This window comes from Solanum verrucosum, unplaced genomic scaffold (assembly GCF_900185275.1).
Source record: "Solanum verrucosum unplaced genomic scaffold, falcon-dt-bn FXZP01000154.1, whole genome shotgun sequence".
Lineage (NCBI taxonomy): Eukaryota > Viridiplantae > Streptophyta > Magnoliopsida > Solanales > Solanaceae > Solanum > Solanum verrucosum.
In genome coordinates this window covers 388814-399900 of record NW_026020217.1, presented here as the reverse complement: position 1 = coordinate 399900, position 11087 = coordinate 388814, and the positions used below count along the sequence as shown (strand labels likewise).

The 11087-nt window shown below is 34.4% G+C and overlaps 1 protein-coding gene across 1 annotated transcript; it reads left to right on the top strand.

The window, feature by feature from the left end:
* The first annotated feature begins 3070 nt into the window (after positions 1-3070).
* Positions 3071-10590, top strand: LOC125830769 (pyruvate dehydrogenase E1 component subunit alpha, mitochondrial). Its single transcript, XM_049509940.1, has 8 exons — positions 3071-3839; positions 4164-4243; positions 6656-6733; positions 7200-7295; positions 7381-7452; positions 7561-7614; positions 7708-7773; positions 10282-10590. Exons 1-8 carry the CDS (start codon positions 3155-3157, stop codon positions 10324-10326), a joined length of 1176 nt encoding a protein of 391 aa, XP_049365897.1. The 5' UTR covers positions 3071-3154; the 3' UTR covers positions 10327-10590.
* Positions 10591-11087: the final 497 nt, after the last annotated feature.

The following is an 11087-nucleotide window of genomic DNA, read 5'->3' as shown; positions in this document are numbered from 1 at the left end:
ATATCATAAAATGAAGAAAATAAATCTCTTTCGACTGAGACATGAATATTTTGCTCTCTTTAAGGAAAGTGGAAATGATTGAAATTTAAAATCAAGGAGTTGTAATAGTTTTAAAAACTTAAGTATTGTGTTAGGTAATTGAGTAGAAATATCCCTTATAACCATAATTAGATTCCCAATTTTGCATTTTTAGGTAATTCTCAGGAAAAAAAAATAGCCTTTAAGTCTTAACTATTTCCTTCGTTTCATTTTATTAGACTTGTATTGACTTAACACTTCATTTAAGAACATATGTATTACACATTTATATTACTAAACTAATCTCATTAATTATATTTTGGAAATTTGAATTTAACTACTAATGCTTAATGTAGTTCTTAGGCTAAGAATAGTACCAAAACAACAACAACAACATATCAAGTAATTCTACAAGTTCACATAACAATCACATTTTTTCTTCCTACAAAGGTCATTTAATTATCTTTTCTAGCATAAAATCGTTTAATTTTGAGTATACTAACACTAAAACCACACAACTAAAAAAATAGTAACTTTCCAGTGAATAACTCATTGTTACTTTTTGAGAATATCTAATAAATAAAAATTCAATTAAAAAGCGTTAACACAATCCATATGAAGAAAGTAAATAACCCTTCATATTTTTCCTTTTTCCCTGCTATTTGAAACATACAAGGTAATTCTTCTATATAACCAAGTCAATTAAATAAATTAATGGAACAATAAAGTATTTTTATATATATAATATATCAAATTAAAAAAATTCATTACGAGTCAATTGAGTTACATATCAATGATGAGAGGGAGTTGCTCGGATGGTAAGCACCCCTCACTTTCAATCCGAAGTTTGTGAGTTTGAGTCACCAAGGAAGCAAAAAGGGGTGGGAGCTCCTAGGGAGGGTAAAAAAAATAAATTACATACCAATTAAATTTTTAATAAATTAAAATGAATTGAATTAATATTAACACATTTAAATGTGAACAGATGGACGAATTAAACAAATTGAGTTAAATTTTGTTACCCGAAATAAAACTTTTGAGTTTGATGCAATCGTTGGTTGGCAATTGGCATTGACAACAATAGACTACGCAGCCTTTAACGCCTACCCATCGATAGGTGGATAAAAAAAAAGTCCAGTCTAATATTTCGAGTTTTTTATATTTCATAAAAGGTCCACTTTATACATTTATATGGTGCATGAAAAATAAGACAAAAATACTGAAATAATTAATAAAAATCTATTGAGCACTCATTATATAGTATAGTTACTAGAGTATTTTGGGTAGTACTATCATAGTCATTAATGATTGCGTCACAAAAAAATCAACATGTGTTTTTGAGAGAAACTATGAATCAAATCATTGGAGAAGCAAAATTGAAGCTCATTTATTTTTGGCATATACATAAACTTGATTTTTAACTTTGTTTCAGCGGGTGACTATGCCTTCCAACTTTAAGTATGCACAAGTAGACACTTAAACTTGTATAAAATTGAACAAATAGACACATGTGTCCTGCATGACATAATACACGCAGGACACAAAATTGTGATGTAGAGTGCCATGTGTCTATTTGTTCAATTTTATACAATTTTAAGTGCCTATTTATGAACACCCAAAGTTAAATGTCATAATTGCTAGCTGACGCCAAATTAAATGTCATGTTTATGTATTATGCCTTTATTTTTTATAATATGTTTCTATCTGAACGAATAAAATGGGATATATCATTTTTACATGTATCTTCGTATTCTAATATAAAAAATATTGAATTTATGTGAATTCTTTGGTTAATAAATTAGAAAGAAGAATATTTTTTTGATGATCGTGATATTTAGGTCAATTTTCATGCACTCGACTAATTCTAATTTCGACGAGATATATGTCACCTCCTATCAACAATATAAGCAAATATCTCTGTTCATCAAAGTAAGACAAAAGGATTCTTTTCTCCTTTCTTTTAGAAATTTAAATGAGTTGAAATCTCAATTTTTTTTATAAAGAACGTAATGCAACGACTAATATTTTAATTGTTTGCATAAAATAGTTTACTTTTTGACTTAACTACAATAAGTGGAATAAAAAATTAAATCACATTTTAAAAATTAATACTAGAATTAAAAACGAACAAAGAAAAATAAAAATGCACCAAAATCAACATATAACAACTTATGGGACATTCGAAGTGTTAATTGAAAAACATAAATAAAAAGAATAAGATAAATAGAAAACAACTTATGGGACATTCGAATAGTCAGATTCTTCCTTCTTTTTTTCTTTAAGAGGAAATTTTGTGTTTAGTCCCTCAAATATAGATAAATTTTGATTTTAATCCTTTTAGTTTTTAATTAAACATAATTAACCTTCAACTAATTAATATATGTACTATTAATCCTTTCAAGCATTAAATTCTCACAAATTCTTATTTCTATTGTTATGTTAGGTATTCAACTTCTTGGTTATGGTGTTCCTTTGGTCATGAATACCCCTATTCTTGGTATGAAATCGATTATTGTATATTGGAATGTGATTATTATACAATTTCAATTTGTGATAGAAACCTTTTCTCTACTTGACTGTAAGGAAGGGGGCATGTATCCTTTTTTTGTAAGAAAGAGGGCTACTTCACGAGCCGCTAATCATTTTTGTTCTCGCTTAAAATTCTTTCGAAGTTATGAGGTTCACAAAATATCACTCCATAACCCTTCTTACTGAATCGCTGACCACATGATAAAAATGTTCTCTTATTTGCTTCGTCAAACCATATGGCCGATTTTTTACAATTTTCTCTTAGTAGGAAAAAGACGTTATTTCTCAACGGTAAGATGAATTTGTTAAAATCGTATTTGCTATTCCACATTTTAGGATGATGAAATATTCCTAAAAAATAGTTTAAATATTAGTATAAAATGTCTCCTATAATAAAGAAGCAAAAGTATATAGTCTAATAAAGAGCTAACAGTTAAATTTATCAATAACCGAAGGACTAAACATGCAAATATGCTTATTTCTATTTTTAACTAAATAATATATAAAATTTCCACTTTCCTTCTTCCCTCTCCATTTTAGCACCTCACCAAACTCTCTCTTCTTTGCTTTTTTTCTTTTGACAGATTCACTCAATACAGATCGAAAGATGGCTCTATCAACAAGCCGAACCATTAACCACTTCATGAAGCCGTTATCGGCGGCGGTGTGCGCCACGCGCCGCCTATCATCGGACTCCACCGCCACAATCACCGTGGAGACAAGTCTCCCTTTCACCAGCCACAACATCGATCCTCCTTCCCCCTCCGTCGAGACAAGCCCTAAGGAACTCATGACTTTCTTCAAGGACATGACGGAGATGCGTCGGATGGAGATCGCTGCTGATTCTCTCTACAAAGCAAAACTCATCCGTGGATTTTGCCATCTGTATGACGGACAGGAAGCTGTTGCTGTTGGTATGGAAGCTGCAATTACCAAAAAGGACTGTATTATTACTGCTTATAGAGATCATTGTATCTTCCTCGGTCGTGGTGGAACTTTAGTGGAGTCGTTTGCGGAGCTTATGGGAAGGAGAGATGGTTGTTCGAGAGGTAAAGGTGGTTCGATGCATTTTTATAAGAAGGAAAATGGATTTTATGGAGGTCATGGTATTGTTGGTGCTCAGGTTCCTTTAGGGATTGGATTGGCATTTGCACAGAAGTATAAAAAAGAGGATTATGTGACTTTTGCCATGTATGGTGATGGTGCTGCTAATCAAGGGCAATTGTTTGAGGCTTTGAATATGGCTGCATTATGGGATCTTCCTGCAATTTTAGTTTGTGAGAATAACCACTGTAAGAAACGGAATTCTCTTTCAATTAGTAGTAGTAATACTTAAAAAGTCCGAGTTTTTATAATTATTTTAAGTAGCAATACACATTTGATTGATAAGTACACTTGCTTCCATAAGTTCTTGCCTTCATAGTCAAAATTGTGTATATGTTGCGAGTGTTTGAGTGTTTTTCTGTAATATTCTGATGGATAGAATGTCCCCATAGCTAATGACTTACAAATTATAGACTACAATTGGCATTTGATACTGAAAAAATTAAGATTCATCGCCTTCTTTGTTAAGTATGTAATGCGTCGTCACTTCAAATGCTGTTTTGCTGATGTAGATGGAATGGGGACAGCAGAATGGAGGGCTGCAAAAAGTCCAGCTTATTACAAGAGAGGAGATTATGTTCCTGGTCTGAGGGTAATGTGCATCTCCTTTTTGTTGAAGCTTATAGGGAGGAATTGGATGATCTTGATTTGTGCTGTCTTTTATTTTGGAAGCTGATAGGTAGGTGAATGTGCTAGTAATAGTGTAATACTCAAATAAACATTTGTTATTAAATCTAGAATAAACTAAAATTGAGTTTCTGACATCCCTTAAGCATGCCCACAGGTTAAAGGTAAATCCTTAAATATCCATGTCAACAAAAGACGTCATTATTGTTTTCCAAAATTAACAACTTTCATCCTTCTAATATTCAAAGTTAGAAAACTGAGGAAACTCAAATTTCAGGTGACTTGCACCAGTCTCAATCAGACTTTGAATCAAATGAAACTCGTTTTGACATCCTTTCACCACCAAATAATCTCTTTCTGAAGCCACACTTGTCTGCCATCTTGCATAGTCATGACCATGTATTGAAGTTTAATCTTTTCAAGTTTATACGTATAGAGGAGGTGTCAATTTGTCGTAAATAATGGTGATTGCTTTATGATAACCTTGTTCTTGCCTTTGCATTAGTTTCGGACTTTCAGACGACTGAACCAGTGGATCCATCAATTTTCAAGTCAGTAGGAGACAACAAATGTAGTGTCAATAATGACACTTTCATACTAATGCTTAGGGTCCTCCATCTTTCCTTAGGAATTTCTGTTGTAATGTTAAACTTTCAGCTGATAATATAAAAAGATGCCATTAAACAAATCCAATTTTGCTTTGGCTCTTCGAAAACAAAACAAAACAAAAAAGCCATGACTGTTATTCTGGTCACCTACTAAGTTTAATGAGAATTGTGCAAATTTCCTATCACTTGCCTCAATGCCTATCTCCTCATTTGACCAACTTGGTTCTCAACTTATCTTAAAAGAAAGAGTTATATTCCTCAGCCAGGCAGCTTATGGAAAAAGATTAGTTCCCTGATTAATTCTGTCCAGGAAATCCGTTGTCAGCCTCAATGGCATATAGCCATATACATTAGAAGTCCTGTTTTGTTTTTGGATACGTTTAACCAACTTCTGGTGTTTTAGCTGTAACCTTTTGCTCCAAATTTAAAATGTATCTGTTCTTATAGCTATATCCCACCTTTGAAGACAGATATCTAACATTCTTTATAGTCTTTTTCCACTTTATCCCAGGTTCCAGTGTTTCTTCCTAAATTAGTGACTTGCATTTTGAAGTTTGAATCAACTCATCTTTATACTCAGGACAAAGCAGTCTATTTCTCGATTAGGTGTTGAAAGAACCTTCTTTATCACTGTCTTTGCTTAGAACAACTTTACAGATTCGAAATCAACTCATCATGACTTAAACCTTACGTCAATTGGAAACCACACACGAGAAAGAAACGAAGGCAGGAAGGAGTCTCAAAGTCCAAAAAAATGTCCACTTGTTTTTCTAGATGATGATTGGTTAGAAGAATAACAAAGAAGTTTTGGGAATTGAGATGGCTCTAATCCCACGTGTCACTCATGTGTTTTCTAGGTTCTGTTAATTTTTCTAACTTCGTTTAATGGATGGATGAAAATTGTGAATTTTGGAAGATAATAGGGATTTTTTTGTTCACATGGATATTTTAAGGATGTACCTTAACTCGTGGGGATACTTGGGGATGTTTTCGGTCACAGACTCTCTTAAGTCTGTTTAAACTTTAGTATCTTTCCATGGTGAATTAAAGGTAGCTTACAACTATTATACCTTGTCCTTGCCCATTAAGCTCCTGCTTTTGGTGCATTGGTTCTAAGGATTCTGCATCTGCTGCATACTTGAGCAAGCAAAAGAATCATTTCCTAGAATTTTTGAAGATAGGTTTTTATTGTAGCCAAGACGTTAAACTCCAGAAAACAATGTATGTCCACTGAATTAAGTGAAAATAACCTTGCAAATACTAGAGAAGTCTCAGTCATTAAAAAAATACCAGAGAAGTCTCCTGAAAATATATATAAGTTGTTTTGACTTGTCTAAAAGGAAAAGAAAAGAAAGAGACAAAGGATGCCTTTTGACTTTTGACAGGAAAAAGGTATCCTTCACTTCGTATGCTATTTTGTGGGGTCATGGATGCAGTGCTGCATGAGCATGGCACACATCTAGGAGACCTAGGATGTCTAGGCGCGTATGATGCACGTGTTATATTTACCTAGATGGTCCTTCTACTACGATCGAGGTAGTGCTAGATTATGTAGAAGATTGTATTAGTTTTACCGCAGGCAGGCCTAGCAAGAAAAGGAGAAGACGGAAAAAACAAAAAGAGGAGAGAGCTTCTCCTGCCACAAAGATGGAGCAGAAATAGAGATTATTATATGAGGATCAATTATTAAGTTTCACTTAGTGATGTAGGAAATAAAATATTGATGTTTTGTGACTCTTGTGTTCTTTTTTTTTTTTTATGTTAAACAGGTAGATGGTATGGATGTCTTTGCCGTTAAACAAGCATGCACATTTGCTAAGCAACACGCCCTCAAGAATGGACCAATTGTAAGCACATATCATGCCTCTTCCCTTCTCTCTCTCTTTTCTGGTAAGGCACATATCATGCCTCGTTCCAGATTAATTTTCAGTAGTAGTTGGCAGTAGTTCTTTTTGTTATGTAATTTCTTATTTGTACATGCCTTGTACGCTGTAAACCATAATGTTTTAGATGCCTCATGTCAATTATGTACTCTAATAATTTTATAGAAACTGTTAAGAAGAGTGAGCTTTGGCCTAGAAATATTGACAGGAGGAAAGAAGAGGAGAAGAAATAAAAGTGATACTAGAATGAAATTGTAACTGGCGTTACTATTATCTAAATATGTCCTTATTTATCTTTTATATGATTGTTTAATAGAATCCACAAGTTCATTGTGATGAATTTTTATACATGAGACTAATTTTAGGAATTTTTAATTGGTAGCAATTATGTTAACACTTAACATTTTAATGTTCTTTCAATCTGGTTCAGATTCTTGAAATGGACACCTATAGGTACCATGGTCACTCTATGTCTGATCCTGGAAGCACCTACCGCACTCGTGATGAGATTAGTGGTGTTAGACAGGTCAATACATCCTAGACTTTCTAATACATCTAAGCCTGTGAATGTTGCAGAGAAAATCTTAATAAGATTATCATTAACTTTACAGGAACGTGATCCTGTTGAAAGAATCAGGAGCCTCATATTAGCCCATAATATAGCCACTGAGGCAGAGCTGAAGGTAAAGACTACTTTCTAAAGCTTGTACCCAGGGAAACTATGTTTAGCGTGGCGTTGATCTTGAAAGGACTGCTCAAATCTTTTGTTGGTTTTTGTTCCTTCTCTCCAGGATATTGAGAAAGAAAATAGAAAAGTTGTAGATGAAGCTATTGCTAAAGCAAAGGTGAGGGCGGTGCTTTATCTTCTATTCTTTAGTGTTTCTAATTACGGTAACTACTTTCTTAGCTGATTAGTAACTGCTTATACTGTATTCCAGGAGAGCCCCATGCCTGACCCTTCTGAGCTCTTCACCAATGTATATGTGAAAGGGTTTGGAGTTGAGGTATGCAATTGTTCCAATTCATTAGTTCATCTCTTTATATTATTTACTGAAGAGTGTATTGTCTATAAATTGAGTTATACTTGCAAATTTTCTTTAGAAAACGTTATATAGCACTTACGAAATCAGTTGCAACTGAATTCTACCCCCAATCCCCAACATAACAACAAGATGGCGCATTATTATGTGAAAATTATTATGAATGGAAATCCATCCTTGAAATAAACTTCAGTAAATATGGTCTGGGCCTAGTATTCTGCTGAGAGCACTTTGACTAGCAGTGAACACATTTATTCGTATAACCGTAGATGTCATGTGCTTTAGCATACCCTGTTCTTGTAGTTCATTGTGTTGTGCCTCTTTTATAATTGCTTAAACAAGGAGCTAGGGTGACTGTGAGTCTCACTCTCAGATGATCTTCTCTTTTATAAGAGTGGCCCATGGAGTTAAGTTGATGGGGTTGATGATGTAATCCGATCATTGAATATCGAGGACACCTTGGTAAAAACTAATGACTTTTAAAAGAAAATCCCTGAACCAAGGAAGTATTACTTTGCAAGCTTTATGGAAACCAGCTCACACAAAGGGATCAGTTTTTGTGTCAATAGTCGCTTTGGCATTACTTTCCATTTGACAGTATATTGAGAAGAGATAAACTCTTGGTAACCAGAGTAAGCATCCTCGGCTTGAATTTTTTTTAGTCACTGGTCCTTGCCTGGTATTCTTCTGAGAGTACTTCCACTAGTGATAAACACATTTATTCATTTAGATATCCAGAGTTGCCATGTGCTAAAGTACCCCGTTCTTGTCAAATTGCCATTGTGTTGTGCCTCTTCTGTAGCTGGATACTAAATGAGGTACAGCGACTTGGGAGTTGGACATGATTTTATCTTTTATAAGAGTGGCCTGTGAGGACCTCAGTAAAAACTTTTACTTTTTTTTTTTTTTGAAAAAAAAGAATAATTCCCAAACAAAGGAAGAACTCTTTTGATCTTTATGGAGGCAAGCCCAATTGCAGTTATTCTGTCAATAGTTGTTGTTGGCCTTACCATCGAGTTGACAAAATATTGGGAAGGCAAACTCTTGATAACTGTAGTAGTAGCGCAGCATGCTGTGCGCTTGATAATATTTTAATCACTGTTACTATAGTGTGATAGAGTAAATAGGAATGTGGTTAGGTTATTCTCACTGCTTTCCATTTCTCTGGTAAAATGTTGTGTGTGAGCATGTTAATGGCATGAAGAACACGGTGAGACAAAAGAAGAATTACAAACTATTGGGACTGCTAATCTAAGTTTTATGGTATGAAGAGATAGGAGATGCTTCAAACTTGAAACTCTCTATATTTTTGTGGATCAACCATCTAGTTAGTTGAGAGTACCAGTGGAAGTGTGCTGTTTTGCTGTTCGTAGATCTTCAATGTTACGAAGTGTTTGATTTTTCATTTGTAATGTTAGCTGTGTATAGTTAGAAGGACGCAGATAGGACAATGTGCAATTAAGCAAGTGCCAAATAGATTTTGTTCTTGAATACCAAGAGATATTTGGAATTTTGTTAAGGTTTGTTTGCACAGTGCGTCCAAATCAGATCATGTGGTAGGATCCCTCCATTACTCTCCATACTAGATACTGATATGGTGGTTGTTGCCTTGAGCGGACTTTTATTAATTACTTATAAAAGCAGTTGAGACGATATTGTAGCAATATGTTAATTTTATTATATGAGGTGTAAGGATTATGTGGTCCAGGGCTATCTAATAACTAAATCACAGGAACCTTTTCCTTTATTAATTAGTCTATTAACTATCAGAAGGTATCTAAACTTTTTCCTGAGAGACCCGTCTCGTTCCCAGCTACATAAATAGCAGCTGGTTCCTTCTAATATGCTTCATTTGGTCAAATCTCAGACGTTGGCTTTAGTGTTCTGTAATTCTTTAGCTTAGTGATTGCAGTAGCTTGTTGCATGATCACTTAAGTGATTTTTGTTGTATTCCCTTGGAAAGTATTCAAAGCATTTATATGGCATCTCAACTCCAAATCACCCACTTAAAGCTAAATGCTTACTCAATCCATTTTGCAGGACAAAGTTGTCCCCACTCCCTAGTAATTACTACTGGACATTTTTTGGAGTTTGTTAGCACTCTTGTTTTAGATGGAGTCAGTATATTTGGGCTCGCAATTCCTTTTATTTTTGCTCCTTGTAACTATGCGTCTTCTTGATGCCCTTCTGCTTTTTTTAATGAAACACCTTCATCAAAAAGTGATAGCTTTAGGATATTGAACTATGGAAAGAGTGGTTAAGTTTGTAGAGGTAATCCTAGTTCTTTGCAGCTCCAATTTTTATACATAATATCACTTGAAACAATACAACTATCCGAACAGTGAACGGAAGAACAACCTGCAAGGCTACAACCAGACTATGTCTCGTTAAGGAGCACTTATATTCTGGGTGAAATACTCTAGGTGTAGAATGTTAGATGGCTTCAACTGATCAGTGTGTGTTATTTTTCAGGCCTATGGAGCAGATAGGAAGGAACTCAGAGCTACACTTCCCTGAGGGCCATGTTTGCATTTTTTGATCTCCTTTTTATACGCACACGAGATAAAGCTATAAGTACAACAAATAATTGTGATGGTAAAATCATTGGGCTTCATCAAGCATAGTGACTGAAATGGTTTGTCTTAAATGTAGGAAATTCCCCCCCTCGTTAATGTTTCCTTTCTCTTACTGTAAGCATAATTCTCGTGTATTTCCCGTTTTCCTCTATTCTTCTTCTTAGATGGTAATAAATTTGAGTGTAGCACAACTACACGGTGTTTTGATCAGCTTGAGTAGTTTTTACATTCATATCACCATTTTACCTCATTACTTGAGCCCATGGTCTTTCAGAAATAGTCTATTTACCTCCTCGAAGTCGGGGTACACTCTACCTGCCCCATACTTTACAAGAGGTAGGGGATGAGGCCGGGGTACACTCTACCTTCCTCATACTTGTGAGATTATACTAGGTATATTGTTGTTATCACCATTTTACCTAATTGCATCACTCACTGTAGATTGCGAAAAACGTGTTCACATTGGGTGGTTGAAGGATGAACTCTTGAAATAAACATTCATCCCCGATTTTGTTCAACACTTTTTCAAAGTATCAAGATATGAACACTCACCAAGTATATCTTGCTCATATTTTCACAATGAACTTGTCTTCTTCGAAACTCATTCATTCAACTTGAAAATTATGTCACACATTGCTACAAGTCATAAATCACATACAAAAGTTATAGGAAAGGTTAAGATGGTGAAAATAGGTAAATTTC

Coding starts and splice junctions, on each gene's coding strand:
- LOC125830769 (XM_049509940.1), top strand. CDS start 3,155: ATGGCTCTATCAACAAGCCGAACCATTAACCACTTCATGAAGCCGTTA. Junction 7,296..7,380: donor AGATTAGTGGTGTTAGACAG/GTCAATACATCC, acceptor TTAACTTTACAG/GAACGTGATCCTGTTGAAAG. Junction 7,774..10,281: donor TGAAAGGGTTTGGAGTTGAG/GTATGCAATTGT, acceptor GTTATTTTTCAG/GCCTATGGAGCAGATAGGAA.